This window comes from Antechinus flavipes, chromosome 2, assembly GCF_016432865.1.
Source record: "Antechinus flavipes isolate AdamAnt ecotype Samford, QLD, Australia chromosome 2, AdamAnt_v2, whole genome shotgun sequence".
NCBI classification, from domain to species: Eukaryota; Metazoa; Chordata; class Mammalia; order Dasyuromorphia; family Dasyuridae; genus Antechinus; species Antechinus flavipes.
The window spans coordinates 501787356-501809991 of NC_067399.1; the positions used below are offsets into that span (position 1 = coordinate 501787356).

The 22636-nt window shown below is 42.9% G+C and overlaps 1 protein-coding gene and 1 long non-coding RNA gene across 2 annotated transcripts in view; one reads left to right on the forward strand and one right to left on the reverse strand.

Moving 5' to 3' along the window:
• ASS1 (argininosuccinate synthase 1) overlaps positions 1–22636 on the forward strand; it is a 72589-nt gene that overhangs the window by 6056 nt on the left and 43897 nt on the right. Inside the window, exons 3-7 of the mRNA XM_051980198.1 lie at positions 594–782; positions 10086–10142; positions 13429–13503; positions 21521–21591; positions 22012–22042. Of these exons, the coding sequence (XP_051836158.1) occupies positions 594–782; positions 10086–10142; positions 13429–13503; positions 21521–21591; positions 22012–22042 (423 nt within the window). The remainder of the gene's footprint in view (positions 1–593; positions 783–10085; positions 10143–13428; positions 13504–21520; positions 21592–22011; positions 22043–22636) is intronic.
• LOC127550904 (uncharacterized) lies at positions 791–6593 on the reverse strand. The gene is made up of 3 exons (XR_007950959.1): positions 6524–6593; positions 6020–6372; positions 791–2360 (listed from the first exon to the last, which is right to left on the reverse strand). It is a non-coding gene; the product is annotated as an uncharacterized LOC127550904 (long non-coding RNA).

Here is a 22636-nt window from a genome sequence, read left to right on the forward strand (position 1 = left end):
GAGGGATGAGGGTAGAAGGTGGGCAAGACGAGGAATTGGGCACAGGAGGCTGCAGACAAGCCACAGATTTTGGCTACTGATTATGATCTAAGTCCCAGCCAATGCTGAGCATAGATGTAGGCTGCTTTCTTGGCAATAAGCAGAAGGCCTAGAAACCTTTCCTACATTTTGAGATCTGGAGTTTATATTTATGTTTTTAGCTGGGAAACAGAGAGGTTAAACTTTCCTGCAAGTTTGGGATCTTTTTTTGTTCTTCATTCCCATCCTCCATCCTACTTAGGATGGAGTTACATCAGTTACTACATGAAGTTACTACAGAAAGGAGTTATTCCCCATGGGATAAAGTTGGGGTGAGAAATAAACAAAATAGGTTCCTTTGGAGAAGAAGAGCCTTACTCTTTTGCCCCTGTGACATCTCATAGGATGGTCCTAGTCCCTGGAATCAAAACTTTCTAGCCTTTGAGGCAGAGATTGTTCTCCCAGCCTCTAGACCTTTGTTCTGGATTGTATGTATATGCCCATCTTCTAGGGCAAGACTTTTAGGCTCCATCTGGATTTCCTCTAATGGGCTTTTTGCTCCTTTCTCCCCATAGGTTTTCATCGAGGATGTCAGTAAGGAATTTGTGGAGGAGTTCATCTGGCCAGCTGTCCAGTCCAGTGCCCTTTATGAAGATCGTTACCTCCTGGGCACCTCCCTTGCCAGACCTTGCATTGCTCGCAAACAGGTGGAAATCGCCCGCCGGGAGGGGGCTAAGTACGTGTCCCATGGAGCTACAGGAAAGGTAAAGAATTGGCAGCTCTATCTGAAGGGGATGAGGGGAACTTTGTAGATGGCAAAGATGCAGAAGACTATCTCTAAGGAAAAGTGCCCAACGATCACAATCCTTAACAGAGAAAGCTAAAAAGAGGGAAGGGACCTTGGACGTCATCTCATTTTACAGGCGAAAAACCTCTGAGTGAGGTCTTACAGAGAGCATGTGAATGTGATCCATTTTGATGGACATATTCCAAACTCTTTCTTTATGAATTAAGAATGTAGTTAGAACAATGAAATTAGGCAAACCCACATTCAGACAGAACACACTAAGAATATTTGCAGTGGCACAAATGGTGGTGGTGTCCAGTCCCAGAGCCACAGGCACCACAGTGACCCACAGAACTCCAAGGTTAGTGGAACCAGATCAAAATATAAATGGGAAATCTTTCATAAGTTTTTAAAAACATAATACAGCATAGATAATGGTGATTTGTGGTTTTCTAAGTCAATGCGTAACCCATAGGAATCAGTTTCTATTTGAATTTGACATCATTGTTGAGGAAGAGCTAGACTGAGCCCTGGTGCTGACACTAAGGAGCCATATCTCCCTGGCCCGCTTCTTCCCTTACTATGGGTCTCAATTTCCTCATTTGTAAAATGAGAACGGTTACACTAGCTGATTTCTAAGGTGTCCCCAATTCAGCAATCTATGACTAAGTCCACTTGCTCTGTGCAAAGTCCTTTTCTGGGGGGAGATGGGGAGAGAGAATATTAAGTCTGGGTGAGACATGATTTGGTCTTCTAGCTCTGCCATTGCTGAATCTTTTATTCTATAAAACCTTTATTCACTCCTGCTTCACACCATTTTTGGATCTTTTCTGGTATTCTCTGCACCAATTGTGGTGGAATGTATGTTCTGGGTTATTGTATACATATGTCATGACTGAGAAGAATTGATTGTGAATGTTGTGGAGATTGTGGGAAGGCAAGATGTTTTAAAAAGGTGTGTGGTCAGTCTGATGAGGGGTCTGAGCGGTCAAAGGAGCAGTTATGTCCACATTTACCCATAGAGAATATACCACATTTGAGCATGCTTTCAAGGTTATCCATCTGACCTTAGAAACTATGGCATGGAAGGAATAGTTGAGGGAACTGGAAGTAGTTAGCTTCAGACATCCAAAAGGCTGTTACATGGAAGGGGGATTAAGTTTGTTTGGCTCATTCTCAGGGAAAAGAACCAGGGCCTGGGGCAGGAAGCAGTAGGAAGAGTTTGGCTTAACAAAAGACATTTTTAAACAGCTACACATGTTTCCAGAAGCAGTGAGCTTTGGAGGTGTTCAGACAGAATAGATGTCATCTTTTAGAAATGTTGGAGAAGATAATTCTCAACACGAGACTTAAATAGATAGATAGATAGATAGATATTGTCCTTTTACATCATCTTCGTTTCCAAATAGAAGATTCGGCCTGCCCTACCCAGAGAGGAGTCCTTTGAGGCAAGTGAATTAAAGAGGAATTGAAAAAAGTAATCTATCAAAACTTACCAGGACATCATCTGAGACTGATAGTGTATGCAGGTTTCCATATCCATAGCTCCTTACTTCTACAAAAAAGAGAGGAAGATACATTTTTCTTATTTCTTCTTTGAGGACAAATGTGGATGTAATGATTCTACAGACTTCAGTTTCAAGGGTTTTTTGTTGTTTCTATTTATATCATCATTGTCAGTATATATTATTTTCCTTGTTCTGCTTACTTCACCAATTGACATCAAATTTTCCTATGCTTATCTGAATTCTTCATATTCACCATTTTTACTGTACTATAATTCAGTCATACAAGCTATTCAGTCAACAAGGACTTAGTAAGTAACCATTAAATTCACATAACGCTTGGTTCGCCATTCCCCCTTTAATAGCAGAATGACTATTTTTAGTATTTTGCTGCCATAAAGGGCTTCTGTGAATATTTTGGTGTATATGGACTTTCATTGTTGTCCCTGACTCCTTGGGGGTAGATGATGAGCAAAGGAATCTTTATGTCAAAGGGTCTGGATGTTTCCCGAATGCTTGGACCAAACTCCTTTATATATCATGGCTCTTTTAACAATGTATTAGTGTTCTTATCTTTCAGCACCAACATAAGATTTTATGATCTACAATGGCTGAGTGTGTGTATATGTGTGTGATACAAAATCAGAGCTTTGCATGGCAATAATTGTCGAGTTTTTTCTGTGTCGGAAACTAGTCCCTTCAGGCAGGTTCCCATAGTAACAAAATCCTGTCAGAGTGAGACCCGATGGTGGAGAGAATAAGTTTGGTTTGGCTAAAGATATGAAACTCAGATAGATTTGAGCCCCAAACTTGCAATGGAATGAGAATAGCTGCATGTCCTCTCTTTCGACACTAGAGGGAGCCAGAGACTTATGTTTAAAGCCCCATTGAGCATCTTGGCTTTTGGGATTGTGTGGTCAGAGAACTGCATTCTGTAAGGGAGGGTACCTTAGGAAAGGCAGACCCAGAACTCTGTCCCCTCTGTGTCATTGTGCTGTAGCTCCAAGGATTCAACCATCATAGGCTCGTTGCTTAAAAGCTGGAAGATTGATCATCTAGAATTCATTGAAACGTCTCATTTTATTTTATTTTTTATTTTTATTTTTTTGCTGAGGCAATTGGGGTTAAGTGACTTTCCCGGGGTCACCCAGCTAAGAAGTGTCAAGTGTCTGAGGTCAGATTTGAACTCAGGTCCTCCTGATTTCAGAGCTGATGCTCTACTCACTGCGCCACCCAGCTATCCCAGAACCTCTCATTTTATTGATGAGAAAACTGGGTCCCCAAGACATAAATCATTTGCCCAAGGTCAAACATATAGTGAGTTACAGGTAGGATTTGAATCTAGGGCCTATGACTCCAAATCTAGCTACCTTTTTTTTTCATTTTACAATAATGCTACTTCTGTGGTATCCTTTAAAACACAGAAAGATGCCATTTTGGGAAGCTTTCTAAGTAGTGGAAAGAGACCCTACTTCTGAGTCAGAGAGCCAGGATTCAAATCCAGTCTCTAAGGTCTTGAAAGACTTTCTAAGATCTCCTTTGGGCCTCAGTTTCCTTATCTGGAGTCTGGGGAGTGTTCCTTAGATAATCCTCTCTGTGGAAGGTGCTTCTCAGGAAGATCAGCAGGGACTTGTCTCCAGGAAGAATGAAGATGAGTGAAAATAAAGGAAGAGTTAGGTGGAAGGTACTCCAGGGGAGAAGCAAGAACCATGAATGAGGCAGCATGGTATACCTGTATGAGATACCTGGATTTGTGTTCAAGCCAAAACATTAAACAGCTGCATGATTTTGAGCAAGTCAGTCAATTTCTGTGACTCTCAGTTTCCTTGTTCATAAAATGATTGTACTAGATCAGCAGTTCTTAACTTGGAGGACTATGTATAGAGTTCACATGATTTGTGGATCCTCCAGCTGATATTGAGCATTTCCTTTGATTTGGGGATGTAGACATTATTCCAGAAGGGCTGGGATCCATTGTCTTTTCCAGATTGCCAAGAGGGCCTGGGACACAAATAACTTGGCTTATATGATGATGATGATTCCTTCCAGTTCCAACATTCTGGGATTCTGATTTTCTAACAGCTTAGGGCTAAGTGGAAGGAAGAATCCCAAAGCTCTCAGAATCCCATCTCTTGAGAAAAGGAGGGAGGAAAATCCCCTGGTAAAAACCTCCTGTGTGCAACAGCAGAGACAGAGGCAGGAACCTGCAGCCCAACGCTTCTAGGCCAGAAAGGGTTAGGAAGTAAAGTCTCCTAAAAGTTAGTAACATTATCTCCAATGCTCAGCCTGGTGTTTATTCAAGAATAATCCCTAGCATTAGCCACACGGAAGCATTCAGAGTATTTTTTGGCCTTTTTCATATATTCTAGTGGATCCTCATTACTGCCCTGTGTGGTATACTGCTCTCCAATTTGACTGATAAGGAAACTAAGGCCTGTAAATATGAAATGATTTGTTCAAGGTCAGTGAATGGTAGACTGGAAAGAGCACATTCTTTCTGTGTATATATGTCTATTTTTTAATTCATTCATTTATATATTTGTTCATTCATTCACTTATTTATATACATTTATGCATTCATTTTTATATATTTAACTTGGTCATCCATTCGTTTATTTATATGTTTGTTTATTCATTAATTCTTTCATTTATTTCCAACTTGATTGGACCCCTTGCTTTATGTAGGCCCAAGTTATAGCAGGGATGGGGAACCTTTTTTCTGCCAAGGGCCATTTGGATATTTACGATATCTAGACCATACAAGATGATCATCCTGTAGAACTCAAGGTGGCTGTACCTAGCTTTCAGCTCATCTTTGCCTATGGTGGCCGTAGCAAATGATTTTGTGGGTCATATATGGTCCACAGGTCAAATATTCCCCACATCTGAGTTATAGGATCATAGATTCTAATTCTGGAAGGGAAAGGAGAAGTCATCTGGATTATTCCCTTCATTTTGAGGTTGGTTAGGGAGAGAAGGGTGTGAAATTAAGGTCCAGAGAGGCCTTAATGACTTGCTGAGGGTTACACAGCTCTTTGAATCTCAGTTTCTTTATCTGTCAAATGGGAATAATGAAACCTATTATATTATAATAAGGATCAAATGAGATAATAAATAAAAGCTGCTTTGTAAACCTGAAAGTACCAGACACACATAAGCTATTAACATGAGGCAGTGTGCCTAGTCGGTAGAGAGTTGACTCTAAAAGTCACGAAGATCTCAGTTTAATTCCTATCTCTGACATGTACTGACTGTGGGGCTCTGGGCAAGCTACTGAAAAACTACAGGTCTTATAGAGCAGCTAGTTGGTACAGTGATTAGAGAATTGGGCCTAGAATCAGTCCTGAATTCAAATTTGACTTCAGACACTTACTATGTGACCCTGGGCAAGACATTTAACCTATTTACCTCAATTTTTTCTATTATAAAACAGGTTTATAATAGCGCCCATAACAGGACATTCCAGGATTATTTTCAGCATCAAATGAGATGATTGTTAAGTGCTTAGCATTATGCCTAGCACAAAGTCGGCTTCTATATAAATACTTATTTCCCTTCCCCATAAATTGAAGAGAAAGTGCTTCGCTTCTTTGGCAAGAGGGAATTTCCTCACTAGAAGTAGCTGATAGCTCTGAAACCCCAGGTTTAGTCCCCATCCTTATTTTTAGGGACCCAGCTGGGGTGAGAATCCAAGTCTCTTTACACTCACTTCCAGAGCTTTTTTCCTTAGTATCAGGTTGCCTAGGCAAAGGAATATGCTAGTGTTGGTAACAGGATTGTGAGCGCATCCAGTTTTTCTTAGCTTTTTGCAGTGGTTCCTTTGAATGCTGGACTTCTGGTGGCTTCTGATCAGGTAGCTGGGAATGAATGGCTCCCATCTCCTCGGCTTCTGGTCCCTTGGCGTTTATATGAGAAGAAACGAATTGTAGTAGATAGGAAGCTGACTTCAGAGTCAGAAAGACCTATGTTCAAGGCTTCCCTTTGATACTGTAGGGCCTTGGCATAACTTCTCAGGGGCTTGGGAAATTTGCAGAGATTGAATATTGCCAATATGTGGCCTGCCTGTAGTAACAGAGAGAATTTCTCACTGAGGAAATCCCTGAAATCACGGGCAGGAAACCACACACACACACACACACACACACACACACACACACACACACACACACCCTGAGTGCTCTTTTTCAAGCACCAGTCTGGTTTTTCCCTATACCTTTTGGTTCCCCTAGCATTGTGGGGCTGGGAACCTCGTGCAGTCACAGGATCTAGGATGCTCGCCTCAGTCCCCTTGGAGTGGGAGAAGGAAGTAGTCTTCCACCCACTAATGCAGTGCTCCCCTTGCCACCCTTGCCTGGGCTAACGTTGTCAGGGAACACTCTATGTTCCACAGTATTCTGTATTCCGTGTGTTCTACATTCGGTATTACCATTCTACGCTCTGTTCTAACATTCTGTATTCAGATGTTCTGTGCTCTGTATCCAAAGCTCCCTCCAAGAATAAATCTGCTTCGCTCTGTTCTAAGATCCCTTCCAGCACAAACTTTCTGTGCTATCTTCTAACATCCTTTGCTCAGCCGTCCCATTCAGCACAAACATTCTCTGTTCTCTGCCCTAACATTCTGCCTTTGGAGATCCCTTCCAGCCCTGACATTCTATACTTCCTAATGTTCCCCGATGGCCCCCCTTCACACACACCCTTAGCCCTGAAGCAGAGGGGGAGGAATTGGAAATCTGAGCCTCTGGCTGCTGCTGCTGCAGCAGCAGGAGCTGCCTAAATGGGCACCATCTGTATCGCTGTTGTCCCAGGAGCAGATGGACTGCCAAGGCCTTTGAGGGAAATGAGCATCTTTAATACTCTCCCACAGGCTTTACACGCACCTACACATGTGTCAACATGTGGGTAGGTCCTCACAGGGGCACACATACAGGTGTGTAATGTGCCATACTTTGGGGGGAGGGGGTCATTCCAGAGATTCTGAGCCTTGTGAGAGAAGACTGAGACTGAACTGAAGGAAGATGTCTCCTCCTTACCCTAGGAAAGGTTTTGTACTGCAAAAACACATTTGATTTCTCCAAGAGCATAGTGGCTTAAAAATGGATCACTGGCCTCTTGGAGGCAGCAGAACATCCTGCTAGCAGCCATGAACAGAATGCTTTTGGAATCAAGCCAGCCTCTGTATCTGTCTAACACTGAGATGGAGATCTTCTAGGAGTTTTAGTTCCCTGGAAAAATGATTTCTTGGTAGGGTGATGGAAATTTGGGGGGAAATGGAAATTTTCTCCGGATGTCTTTTAGTAATTTTTATAGAGAGCTAAAGCTGTAATGTTGTGTTAAGAGTCTATATTCTAAAAACTCACCTTGGCAGAAATTATGTTTAGTATATTTAAAGGCTCAGAGAAAGTGAGGGCTCAGAAAAATAGTGGGAAGAGCTATGGGAGGAACTTTTTCTCTTTTTTGCTAATTTTTCAGAAAATATTCCTAAAAAAATTGCACCTTGCAAATTTTCCTGGCTTTTCTGATTTTCTTCTAAGTCTATATAGCCCAGATTGTAGGCCAGTCTGTGGAATTTTGTTGGTCATTAAAATGCCAACTTTTACATCCATCCTTTCCTCTCCCCTTGGCCACTCATGCTGTCCTGCCCAAGTTCAATTTGGATTTATGTATATGTCATTTCCTCAGATAGACTGTAAACAACCTGAGGGCAGGGACTGCTTCATTTTGATCTTCACATCCCTGGTGCCTAAGACAGAGCACTTAATCGAGGCTTGGATGATGGATTGATGAGTTCTTTGGGGTCAATGTCTAGTTTTTCTCTTTTTTTAGCCTCTTCTTCCTCTAGCCCGGGGCTTAACAAGAAACAGGAAGCATAGCTCAGGTCTAGGGAGCCCTCAAAATGAAGGGAGCCAGTGAGTTGAATGGACGTGGAGAATGTTGGGTATGGTGAAGGTTCCAGCCTACCTTGAAGGGGCAGATGGTTGGTTCCTGGGGAAGAGACAGCGCATAAAAGCCCTGGACTGGCTCAGACTCCAGGGGCTGGGAATTCCGCGCAGTGTGAGAGGCAGACAAGAGCAGGGGCCATCCTTGCTCCCCGCACCAGCTTGGCAGTAGCCGCAGTGCCCCTTCCCCAGCTGGGCCCCAGCTGAGCCGAGGGGATGCGTGTTTCTCCCCCTGCCATCCCCCTCTCAGCCAAAAGTTCAGTTTCCCTTCCATTCAGGATCTCCCAGGAGGGACATTTGGGGGGCCTGGGTCTTACCTAGCCTGTATCACTGGCCTAGTAACACAGGGCGATAACGAGACTCAAACCTCTATTACCGAGCCGTTTGACACAACACCCGGAAAATAACATATTATTCCTGCTGAAGCCTTGCCGCGCTCCATGCAGTTTTCACAGTAGGTGGAAGGCCTCTCTGTTATTTCCACAGCACATATGTCTCCCCACAGGGATGCAGCTATTTTTTGGGGGGATATTAAACGAGAGAGGGGGATAGGAAGCAAGCAGCCATTTTCCCTTTAATGCCTGGATGTATGGCACAAGACCTGCCCCTCATGATTGGTGTAGACCCCCAGAGATGTTTGAGGGGATATAGTTTTGCACAGCAAGGGTCCTTCTTAAAGCTCAGCAGCCAGTGGATGGTGTGGGGTGGAAGAAAGAGTTCCTGACTAGTACTCAGGAGACTTCAATCTTGTCATTAATTTGTTTATGTGACATTGGACAAATCACTGCTATCTCTGGGCCCTTGATTAATCATATAAAATGAGGGAGTTGGATAAGCTGATCCCCAAGGACCCTTCCAGTTCTGACAGTTGGAATGGGAATCTTAGAGATCATCTAATCCAACCTTCCCATTTTACAGATGAGGAAACTAAGACAGTCACCCATTGAGTTGAGGCTAGTCAGGACTCAAACATGGGTCTTCTGATTCTGTCTAAATATACTTTCCATTATAGCCTCCTGCCAACATTCCTGCCACCATGTGTCTATTCAAATTGTTTAAAGTAGAAGGAGCATAGATTTGTGGGATCACAGAATATTAGAAAGGAAGAGGCCCCTTCCGACATTTTTTTTTTTTTGGCAAGGCAATTAGGGTTAAGTAACTCACCTATGGTCACCCAATTAGTAATTGTCAAGTTTGTGAGGCTGAATTTGAATCCAGGTCTTCCTGATTCCAGAGCCAGTACTCTATCCACTGTGTCATCTAGCTGCCCCTCCTCTGCCATTTTGTAGAAAAACAAATTTAAGAGTCAGAGAAGGTAAAAGACATGATGTGAGATCTCTTCCAGACCTCATGTTCTGTTCCAAGATCCCTTCCAACGCTTTTGTTCTGTGTTCTGTCGGTTACAAGATAGTTCTATGTGTCTAATTCTAATATTTTGCTTGCTAAGATAGAGCTCCATCTTCTATGGATTTTAAAGATTCACATATACTACATGAGTAAGGAGAACTAATAAAGACAAGTACTTACTGATTTCACCCTATCTCTTTTGTACTTTCTGCTGGCCATGAGCATCTCTGAGCCTGAAGGGATGCGCAGGAAGTAGTTGTAATCTAAAGGAGCATCCCAGACCCACAGGGGTGATACTTTTGGGCTAATTAGAGCTAGACCTCCATGAGGAGGCTATAGCTTGGATCTGAGCTAGGATTTGTAAGACATGAAGCTCTCAGCTCTAGAAAGGAAAGTAGGGTTAAACTGGATTGGTACAATAACCTCTTTTTCTCGCCATCCCATCATGTCTTGTGACATCACTCCTGAAGGTTGCTTTTCTTTTTGTTTCAGGGGAATGACCAGATCCGGTTTGAGCTCACCTGCTACTCCTTGGCCCCTCAGATTAAGGTGAGTCATCTGGAATCCAAGACCCTTTGGGATCAGTCAAGGGTTTTGAAAGTCAGGGCACATGGACCCTGGGAAATCTCACTAGCAGCAAAAACCTTAGTCGACATCTCTTAATGTATGTAGGATGCTTTGTAAACCTTAAGTTTCTATATATGTTTCCCTGGCTATTATCATTGTAAGCATAGAGAGCCAGGTGGTTTATTGACTAGAAAGCTGCCTCTAAAATCAGGAAGACCTCAATTTACATCCCACTTCTAACACATAATGTCCATGTGATTGGACAAGTCACTTAACTTCTCAATATTCCCTTTAAGTCCTCAAACTCTCTCAAGTTGCAAAACACTTGCTGTTCAGCATTGGTGGGGAAGGTGTTGGGAATTTCCAGAATCAAAAAATAAAATAAGTTAAAATGGGAATAGATTTTATGGTATTCAACCTGCTTCACAACTGGCAGAAGCTCATCTCTTTCAGGCAAGTGAATCTGGACTTCCACTTAAAGTGGATATGGTTGAGATGCCATCTCTCTGTTCTCCCTTAAAACTCCTTGGCTTGTGTCATTATGTCCTAATGACAGTGGTGGAGATGAGGGGAGGATTATATAACCAATCCCTTTCCTATTGAGGTGCCCCCAAACCTCTCCAGGAAAAAGTAGACACTGACGCCAACTTCCACTGCTAATACTGACTGCCGACCAAAGAAGAGATAAATGACGAATTACAAATGTCTCAGCATCAATGCTTCCAGTCTTTCTGGAAGTCAGAGGTGACTGAGCAGAGAAGCGAAGGTGCTATATTTCTCTGTTGGCTCCAGGGATGAAAAATGAGCAATTTCTCAGTCTCCCCAACTTTTCTTTCAAAGGCCTCGGGTCCTTGATAAACCCAGCACAGCCCCAAGCCTCCACATAAAGTACTCCACTCGGTCATGGCTAATTCCTGGCTTCTATTTCCTTTTTTGCAGTTTATAGATAACTAAAGCACCATCTCTCAAGGTTATTATAAGAATCAGATAATATTTATAAAGTGTTTAGCAAACCTTAAAGCATTATATAAATGCTAGCTATTATTATTGGCAGAGGATCTCCAGAGTGGATGGGTGTATAACAGACGGAGGGATCCTTTCTACTTAAAATCCACCCTTGATCTTGTCATCCCTTTTATCAGTGACTTGAAAGAAGACATAGCTGGAACACTTACATTTACAGATGTTTATAAATGGTACCATGCTAAGAAGGAGTAGTTAACACTTTGGATGATAAAGTTAGGATCTATAAAAATCTTCATTCCCTAAAATGATGGGCCAACTCAAATAAGATGAAATTTCATAGGGGCATAAATGTATATTTCTATATCTGGGTTCCAAAATTAACCTCAAAAATCAAGGCTAGGGGAGATATACTATTTCATATGAAAAAAATTCAAGGTGAGGGGAAGAGGTTGGTGCATGGAAATTCAAAATGAATCTGTAGTGTGACATGGAGGCCAGAGAAACGGATGAGATTCAAAACTTCATTATGAGAAATCAATCCAGAATGAGGAAGGGGATAGATAGCCCTGCTGATCTCTGCTCCGATCAGAACACACCTGGAGTACTACATTTTAAGAATGTTCACTAGTTTGAGGAGTTCCAGAAGAGGTGCAAGATCGTAATGTGGGGATCAGTTAAAGAACTGTTGTTTAGTCCGGAGAAGTGAAAGTTGAAGGGAAACATGATGGGCTTCTTTCTAGACCTGGAAAGGCTATTATAGGGATTAGGGATCAGACCCCTTCTGCTTGGCCCTAAAGGGCAGGATTAGGAGCAAAGGGCAGAGAAGCAGGTTGTGGTTATTTTCAAGGATCAACTTCCAAATGCTTAGTGCTGTTCAAAAGTGGGCTTGGGCTTTGTGCTTCATGAGATAGTGAGTTCTCCATTTTTGGAGGTTTTCTTGCAGCTGCTGAATTACTCTTTATTGGAAATGATCTAGGAAGGATTCTTGTTTAGGCACAGGTTAGACTGAATGACCCCAGATTCTGATGATTCCACCCCTACAGTGATTCTGGGACAGGTAGAGATGTGAGCTCCGGAACAAAGCAAAGTATTCTTCTGAGTTGCACTCATCTCCACTCAAATCAATTATTTTGTCATTTGAATTGATGATCTAGTGGATCCAGGACCTTGCACTTGGAATCAGGAAGTTGTGGTTGTTAGTCATGTCTGAGACTTTGTGACCCCATTTGGGATTTTCTTAGCATTGGTATTGAAGTGGTTGGCCATTTCCTTCTCCAGCTCATTTACAAATGAGGAAATGAGACCAGGGTTAAGTGATTTGTGCAGGTCACATAGTAAATGTTTGTGACCAGATTTGAGTTCAGGAAGAAGAGTCTTCCTGACTCTGCACTTCCGAGCCTTTCTTAATAGTGTCCAGGCCTGGGACTCTGTGCCCAGAATCAAGAAGGCCTGAGTCCAAATCCTTCAAACCTGAGTGAACTTGGGCAAGTAACATAACCTTCCTGGTTAGTTTCCTCCTCTGTAAAATGAGGGAATTGAACTTGATAACTTCTAAGGTCCTTTCCAGTTCTAAGTCTAGGATTTTCTGATTAATCCTTTGGGCCCCTGGTTCCTCTATATGAGGATCCAGAAGCAAGGAGGGCCTGGATGGCTCTGGTAGTATGATGTAAAGTGTCTTTACACAAGATAGCCAGCTTAGCTTTTCTTATTACCTTTGTAGTCTCAAAACTGTGACCATCAATATTTGATGGCAAGCTGGTTGGCATTCATCAATCATTAACTATTCATTAATCATTGACTGACCCTCAAGACCGTTAAGACACAGAAATCTAATATAACCTAGAATTAAGTATCCCCTAGAAAAGTTCTGTCAGGATTTGTGGGATGTGTGGAAGCCAACTTTTTTGATATTTAGAGCATTTACCCTTCAGGAGGTTTATAAGCAAAGAGGGAAGAACTGAGCCCTTCTGTGAACATAGGAAGCTTTGTCCCTGGACAAAAACAGTGCTAGTCCAACTAGTATTAACCCCATTGCCCACCGAATAAACCCCATTTACAAACATGGCTGCCAGGAGTGGTAGCTTATCCAGGTTAGTTCTCCCCACTCCCATTCTTCCTAAATCCTGTGGAAACACAGTGTCTTTGGGAAGACAGAGCCTACAACTGCTGACCTAAACCTTTGATTGGGTCCTTTGCCCCACCATCCAGGGCTTCAGGGCAGTACTGGCAGACATGGGCAGATCTCCTGATCCAGCTCCTGTTTTCTCCCATCACTGAGTACTGATTCCCTTCTTTTTTCCAGGTCATCGCTCCCTGGAGGATGCCTGAATTCTATAATAGGTTCAAAGGACGCAATGACCTGATGGAGTACGCCAAGGTATGGCCCTTTTTCTCTTAGCCTTGACCTTCCCTCTGCTCTGTTCCATGTACTCTCCAAAGTAACAGCCTTCCCTAAATAGCCGCATCCAGGTGGCTTCCCCATCTGAATCAGAGGAGGAACAGGGAGGGGGTGTTGCTTTGGATCCTTCTAAGAGCCATCATTCCCCTTTGAGGGCCTCAGAGTCCACAGCCTCTTGATTCCCATGAGTTGGGGGATCAGACTCACCCCTTTCCCCCACCCCCTGTCATGTGGCAGCTCTCCCACTGGACCAGCTCCACAGATGTACTCTGAACAGGCTCCGGCCCTTTGTCTATTTCCCACGTCTCAGCAGGCCTTGTTGCAGAAAGCCAAAAGGGTGCTCTTCCTAATCTTTCTCTTGTTCCTGGGGGAATGACGGCTCAGCAGTGTGTGTGCCGTCTCAGCAGTGTCATTGGGGGTATAAGGGGGTGGGGGAACCTAAAGGGGGGTGAGACTGCTTTCTGCAAAGGGCCGTAATTACCTAGAATTTAATTGTCAGCCGCTTTTTCCAAGGGAACAGGTAGTGGCTCAAAGGGGCGACGTCAGACAAAGGCAAAAAACACTGTGCCTTTGTCGTCCTTCCCTTTTGAAGTACAAGTTGCAATAAAACATATTAGAAGTTTTGCATCAGGATCCTTAGCCGCTCTCCAGGGTACCTTTCTTTTTAGCGACTTGATGGCAGTGCTTGACAAACAGCTTCAATCAATCAGAGAGGAAAAAAGCTACACGGTGCATAGACCAGAAAATTGCTTCAGTTTTTAAATAGCAGTCAGCAACCCAGGCTGTGAAATATTCCTGCAGCCAAGGTGCTGAGTCGGAGGGGATGCTCTGCGTGGAGTTGCTGCCACCGCCCTGCCGGCAGCATCCCATTAAGACCTGGAGAGCCGTGTGCGAAGGATCGTCTCCACCATCTGTTGTTTTATCATTAAGAGGGGAGTTTACAAGAGCAATCCCATATGTTGCCAAACAAACTGTCAAATAACAGAGTTATTAAGAGAGCCCAGGTTTTGTGTGTGTGTGTGTGTGTGTGTGTGTGTGTGTGTGTGTGTGTGTTTTCCCTTGGCTTCTCAGGGAGACAGAAAAGGAAACACATGCTTTTCTTTAAGAAAAAAGGCTGGACACCCCCAGGTCCCATGTAAAGGGAGGGTGTCCGAGGTTTTTTCCTTTAAGCCCCAAACAAAAGACACTGGAGAATAGTGTGAGGCAGTTGTCTTCCCTCCTCCGGTTTGTAGAGGAAAAAGAACTCTCTGCAGCTTGCAAGGTGTTTACCTTAGTATTTTTCCTAAATGCCATTTTAAAATGAGGAAATGGAGGCATTCATCAAGAGAACCACCATCTCCCTCACCAAAAGAGAAGCGGAGAGTAATAACTGAGCCCGAAGGGAAATCATAGGGAGTGATTCAGCATTTCCGGGAGGGTTAGAACCAGCGTCCAAGAAGCCACCAGTGAAATTGACCAGCGTAGACTCATTGTCCAGACCCAGTGCTCAGCACGCAATAGACATCAGCAAGGAAGAAAATCAATGGGGCTTTTAAAATTCTCATCTTTCAGGGCTCATAAATAACCAAAGTCCAAAGGTGATATTTGAGACTTGTAAAACAAAACAAAACAGAACATTTGCTTCCTCTATCCAAAAATCCATCATCTACTTCCCAGGGGGAAAAACACTTATATATTTATACATGTATAAGTATATATCTTTGCTAGTGTCTGTAAAACTAAAAGCAAAACAAAACAAAATGATTCAAAAAATGTTTAAGGTAGGTAGAAAACAACCACAATTTCTAATTCTATTGCCCTATTGCCCGGTTAGATTTAGGAGGGGATGGGGGGAGTTATGGAAGTAGGGATTAGAGGAGAGAACAATTTTGGTCTTAGTGTTTAGTATTTTCATTTTATTCTATTTACTCCCTTGGAATCTGCCAAAATAAACCCCTGACTCCTTCCTCCTTATTACATTGAAACATTTTGTTTTTCAGTGTTAGTGCAGACATTTTGCACAAACCTCCTTTTATACTCAGTACTGGAGACCTCCAGTCTGGGAAGAAATAGGAAGGAGAAATTTGGAGAAGTTGGCTTTGAGGAACAATATCTCAATTTCTGTAGCACTTTTAAAAATTATTGCTCTCTTTTGTTTTTGCACCTACTGTATTTCCCAAAATGTGAACTACTTCCCTCTCCCATTCTGAGAGAACTATCTTTATAACAAAGAATAAAAAAGAGAAAGCCAACACAATTGCAGTACTAACCAGCATATCAGCTAGGTCTGATATCATATGCAATGTTTTATACCTATAGGTCCCCATCTCTTCAAAGAAGAAAGGTGTGCTTTTAAAATAACCTTAAAAATAGTCACTCCCCCAGCCAAGCTAAATAGCAATCTGCCAACTAGAAATGGTGATAGAAAACATTTTGCTGCCTGTATTTCTCTAGGGGCAGGTATACTGCCAAGTACTATTTTTCAGCTGATCTGCTCTTTATTCTTGTTTACCTGTATGGCTTAGTCAGTCAACTAACATTTATTGAGTACCCATTATGTGCCAGTACTGAGCACTGGGACTACAAAGACAAACGAAAATTAATTCTTGTTTTCAAAGAGCTATCATCTGTGTGGGGAGAACGTATGGGGTTCATCCAAAAAGATGGAAGGTAATTTGGGAAGGATAGTACTTGGAATTGTGGGGATCAGTAAAGACTTTATGTAAAAGGAGGCCTTTGAAAGTGAACCTTAAAGGAGACTAAAGATTCATGGAGGTGAAGGGGAAGAGTGAGTGCATTCCAGGCAGGAGTTAAAGTCATTTCAAAGGTGGAGAGGTAGAGAAATGGAACATCTTGTGGAAGGACCAGTAAAGAAAGTCAGTTTAGCCAGATAACAATATGTACAAAGAGAAGAAGTATATATATCAAGAAATATTTAAAAGCCAAGCTTTCCAAAAATCCTTCAAACGGTTGTTGTGAAACACCCATGAGATATTATATGTAAAGCACTTTGTAAACTTTGAAATATATCGGTATCATTTATTTCTACTTTGCTGTATGTTCTTTTTAAAGTGAATTTTCTAATCTTTTCAAATTCTAAAAACAAGGCAGGGTCTTATTTCATTTAAAAAATAGCTTTAAAAATTTTCTCTAGTTCCATAAATACAAATTTCCTTAGGTTTGAGAAGTGAAAAGAGAATGATGACAACTTATCTACACCCACCCAGCATGTGTCCTACTAAATGGGATGGGACTTGGAAGACTTGAGTTTTGAATCCTGGCTCTACCAGTAACTAGCTGTAAGCTCTTGGTCAAGTCGTTTCCAATCATTGAGATGATTTCCTAAGAAGTGAAGAAGTTAAGGTCTTTGTGTATAGAATTGGAACTCACATCAGATCCTTTAAAATGAAGGATTCTGGGTACAGTATTAGTACATGTAGTGTTTGAAGTGTGGCTATATCATTAGGTATACATAGGCATATTACTTCCACCTCTTCAAAATAATTCCCTTGGGATCAGAGACTTAAGAAAATTCAAAAACTATCATCCAACAACAAAATAAGGGACTAATACTTTGATTTTACAGATATAGAAATATCTGAAGGTTGCCCAGGGTCCCAAAGCTAAGAAGTCTCAAAGCCAGTATTTCAACCCAGGTGCTCTCACACATTTATGGCATACTCTGTTCCAAGGATGCTGCCATCTCCCAGAATGGTCTCTTAAGGTAGTGTCTCTGGGGCCTGCAGCCTATTCTGAATATTCTCAGTGATGGGAAATCTCTACCCTTTTAAGAGTGAACTTGATTTGGCAAACAACCCAAAACAATTTGGAAGCAAATGTGGAGAAATGAGTTGAGTGATGGAAGCTGGGTCATAATGTTTGGACCAGATGGACAGAGAGGCCCCTTCTAATTCCAACATTCTATGATTCTGGTTAGCACATCCAGTTTCCCCAAACATATCCATGTACGATTCCAGCATAAATAAGTATTCAGCCTCCCAGGGGGCAGCTTGGATGCGTAGAAGGATTATTTGGATGTGTAACTTCTTGTTTATCTTTCAATCAGTCTCATCTCTTGCTTCATATCTAGTATGAGTCATGGTATACTGAGGGCTACTTAAATATGTTGTGCAAAAATAAGATGCTTTAAACACATCTGTAGAATGTTATGTGCATGTGCCCTTCTTAAAAGGGTTAAGTGTTTAGCATAGTGCCTGGAGCGTAGTAGGAAGTTAATAAATGCTTATGGACTGACTGACTAGTGCTTTGTAACTCCTGAATGCTAGACTTGGAATGCTGAAGATCTGGGATTAAATCCCAACTCGAAGACTTGTTAGCTTTTGTGATCACAGGCAAAACATTTGACTTTTCTGATGCTCATTTTTTTCTTCTATCAAATGGACTGCTATAACTTTTGTATCATTCACAAGGTTGTTGGGAAACTCCAATGAGATATTATATGTAAAGTACTTTGTAAACCTAAAAGTACATCAATCATCATTATTACATTTTAGCATATGTTTTGCATATAAATGGGGGTCACATCCAATCCTTGCAAAGGACTCGGTGCCATCTGGGTGATTTGGGAGGGGAGTATATGGGGAGAAAAGTTTGGGAAGGAGTGAATGAGGCTGTTCCTAGTGGGGGAGGGGAGAAAAGGGGAGTGGAGCAAGCCGAGAGCAGAGAGCATTACCTCCGGGCTCACCCTGTGCTCATGATTACAGCCCATTCAGGATAAACAAAGGGGAGCATTAATTGGCTAACCAGCTCTTGAAAGCTAATGGAGCGAGCAAGCAAGCGTGGTGTGGCTGCCAGAGTGTGAACAGGGTCCTCTCTGTCAAGCCCCAGCAGAAGCTTCCTGACTCAGGAGCTGAGAGACAGAAAGAGACAGAGACGCAGAAAGACAGAGAGATAAAGAGAGAAACTCAGAGAAGAATAAACAGAAGGGGAGAGATGGCAAAGGGAGAGAGAGAAGGAAAAAGAGGAGGGGAGAGAGATAAAGGAGAAATGGAGGAGAGGGAAGGAAAGGGAGAGAGGATGTGTCCATAGCTATGTGTGGTTGTTTGAGGATCCATGAAAGTGTGGATGTGACTGTTAGGGAAACCTTTGAGCGGGAACATGAAGGGAACTGAGCCGTCATTTCAGAAATGGAAGTTGGGCCAGAGGAGATCAGCGGCCGATTTGGGAGTAAGGGAGTGAAAGGGATCAAGCAGCTCTTCGGGAGCATTCTAAATGGGGGAGGGCTCAGGACTTCTGGGGCAGTAGCTTCACCCAATTTAGCGTCAGGAAGACTGCGCTCCAGTCCTTGTCCTGCCGCTAAATCTCTGTGTGACCTTGGACAAATCAGTTTGCCCTTTTCTGATGCTCATGAGGGAGTCAGAGTAAATGAAATCCGGGGTCCTTCAGTGGTTCTCTCTCTAAGGCTCTGGGAAGGAAAGGTGCTGCCAGCTGTCCCTTCTGGATCTGACTCTTCTGTGCACCCTCCAGATTTCATCCTGTATTCACCAGGTTCATTTCAGGCAAAAATAATTCTCAGACTTGGTGATGTTTTTTCTAAATTTTATAGTTTTTTCTGCTCATTGTACATATAATTTTGAAAAATTAAAAACAGCTCAAGGGGCAGCTGGATGGTGCAGTGGATAGAGCACTGGGACTGATGTTAGGAGTTCAAATCTGGCCTCAGAGAAGTGACATTTATTAGTTGTGTGACTTTGTCTGGGGCAAGTCACTTAACCCCAATTGCCTTGCAAACAACCAACAGCAAACAAATAGCTTTTTCTGGAGACCTGGTTTAAAGCAAACCACAGGTCATTCAGTTCTTGTGTAGACTGGCATCTAAATCAGACAGGATGACATAAGGGGAAAAAAAGGAAAAAAAAATCACTCCTTGGTGTCAGGGACTCTTGGTTCAGGTTACAACTCTGCTGCCTATTTCCTCCTCTGTGAGGAGATTAGGCTAGATGAGCTTTGAGATCTTCTAACTGTAAAAGTCATTTCCCTTCTCTGAACCTCAGTTTCCCTATCTGTAAAAGGGGGATAATTGTACTCATATGCTCTAACATACAAAGAGTTGTCTTGAAGAATATTTTTGATAAACCAATATGAAAAAGTGAGAAGAATACTGATCTGGAATTGGGAAACCTGAGTTCAAATCCCTTCTATGATACTTATCAACTCTATGGCTTTTAGCAAGTTCCCTGGTGATGATTAGACTAGAAGATCTCTGAGGTATATTCTATGTCTAGATATAGGATCCTCTGAAAGTGCTATTAATATCATGATTAATCATGATAATCATCATCACAGCCCAACCTCCTCCAAATGGCTTTATAGTCAAGCCTTTTCCTAATCAATTTCTCCTCAAAGCCTGAGATCTGAGTCCCAGGCCATTGGGGCAGCCAAGGGGAGTTTGGAAAAGCATTGCATCCCACTTTCCCTCATTACTATTTTTCCCATTTTCTCAGGGCCCCAGCCCCTGTCATGTTGTAAGGTCACAACTTGTAGTGTGATTAAATAACCAAGTCTAAGAATGAGAATCATAGAATGCTTGGAAGGAACCCTAGAAATCACCAAGTCATATGTGATTTTACAGGGGATGAGATTGGGACCCAAAGTTAAGACTTCTGGGAGGACGGACAGGTGTCTTCATATAATTGAAGACCTCTCCCAAAGAAGAGAATTGGTTTTGTTCTGCTTGGTCCCTGAGGGCAGTAAATGATCCCAGGAGCAATGAATGGACAGAAATTACAGGAAGGCTCCAAGCAGAGGCCTTGTCGGGGGTGCTTTAAAGGGGTTGCTACCATTCAGGTAGAGTTTGAACAAGGAGACTTCTGAGCTTCCTTCCCCATCAGATTGTCCTGCTTTGGCATGTACCTTTCTTAGTTTTTAGTTGTGTTGGATTACACTACATTGCTCAGGGTGACAGAAAATCCACCTTGCAGGTTTCCTAATGTTTAATCAAGTGCTCTTTTCATTGCTCTGCCCTTATTTGATGATTCAGGGTGAAAAAGGACAAGAAAAAGATCTAGAATGAGCAATGCATGACTAGGGAGGCAGTGGAGGTGATTGAATTTAACAATTTAATTCAACAAGCATTTCTGAAGCATTCTTTATATGCAAGGTAGAAGGGATCTCCACACTAGGAATCCCCTATGCTAGGGAACTCAGATATTGAGAGCAATGTCCATGTCCTAGACATTGGGATGTTTCCTTCACCACAAAACTTCCATTTTACTTACATGTAGGTGAAAAACAGGTGCCATCACTGGTTCCAGAAATATGAGGGCAGGGGGAAGAAAATGTCTAAGAGCAGAAAAACCAACTAGAGAGATGATTGATGTTTTCCTACTGGTCTTGTTTTGTGCTTCTGAGTAGTACAAGGAGAAAGAGCTTTGAAACCTTTTCTTTCCAAACTTTTCATGGTGTCTTCCTTTTCCAATCAGTCCCTTTCAGCAGCTAGATGGACAGTGGAATCTAGAAGACCTATCCAATGCTGCCTTTGACACTTACCCCTCAAGATAGTATAAAGCACTTTATAAACCTTAAGAAACTATCCCAGTACAAGCTCTTACTTGTGGAGCTAAAAGGGACCTTAGATATCAAGTTCAAGTTCAAATTTTACACTTTGGGAAACTGAGGTCTGAGACTGGGAAAAAGACTTACATTGGATCAGCCAAAGAGTTAGTAGCAGATCCAACATCTTCTGATAAAGGTCTTCTGACTGAAGATCCCCATTCCACTAGCCATAGAGGCTCCCCCCAATATAGAAAGCCCCTCTGTAGGATTTCCTGCATGATCTTGGCGAGAACACATGTCCTCTCCCAAGAGGGAGAGCCAGGAGGAGGGCTGTATCCCTGATCAGAAATGCTTACGTCCTTATGTAGGATAGGTGTAGGCCTTCTGACATTAGAGCCTTATACCATTGGGCCACAGGTACCAGTTGACTTGATATATGAGAACTGATATTGCCCCAATGCCATGCTGGTTTCTTCAAGCAGTCTTGTGTTTCCTCCCACAGCAACATGGAATCCCAGTACCAGTCACCCCCAAGAACCCATGGAGCATGGATGAGAACCTTATGCACATCAGGTAAGAGGAAAGGCCCTGGTGGAGAAGGATGCTTTGGAAATCGAGCTTTGGGCTCCCATAGATAATCGTTGTCTCCTTTTTTCCATGGGATGTATGGTTGGTCCCATTGGGAGGGAACAGAGCAAAGGCATCCCCATAGCATCACTGAATACAGCTATCTCCCAACTTAGGTAGAAATCCGGATTCTGCATCCTACTCCGTCTAGAGAGTAGCTAGCTCACTTCATAGCCCCTAGGACCAATTTGAGCCAGGCTATGGCAGACTCAAGCTATATCCCAAGCCGCTTGGCAACTGTCACCAAGAAATGGGAGTTTTGCCTGAGGGAAGAAGGATTGGGTCTCTTTCTTATGATTTGTTGGAGAAAAATGTTCCCTCTCTTGTGACTTTCTTCTCTGGTTTTGTCCCCTCCTTCTCCTGCAGCTATGAGGCCGGAATTCTGGAGAACCCCAAGGTAATTTATCATTTCCTTTGCGCTGTCCATCTTCGGGGGCCGCTCTCCAGGCCAATGCTGTGATGTATTTGTAGCCTAATTTGAAATTTCACAGGGGGCCGGGTGTGGGGCTGGGGCCAGGCCCTGCCTGTGTTCCTCGCCCCTCCCCGCCTCCCCCTCTCTGGGATGGGTTTGAAGGTCTCCTTCTCTCTCTCTCTTTTTTTCTAATTGCTGCCAGGATGAATAGGGGAAGGAATGATTTCAGGGCAACACAGAAGGAGAAAATGTCATCGTGAGACAATAAAGAGGCAATTAGACAGATGAGACACTTGTGGGGAGCGGGGGAGTCCTGGGCCCACCAGCTTTCAGGGCAGGTCTGGAGTGATTGTATGAGGGGCCAGCGGGGGAGGTGTTGGGGGGTAGAGCCTTGGGCTCATTTATCTGAGTCTTCTCCCAACACCGAGCGGATGGCCCGCTGCCCTCTCTTCCGAGCTCTCAGCCTGGGATCCCTCTGCTCACTCAGCCCTGTTTGAAGCTGAGGATTTCTCTCCCCGGGGTGTTTCTCTTTTTGTCTCCCAACCCCCACCCTCACCCCCCCATTCTGCCTGCCCCAAT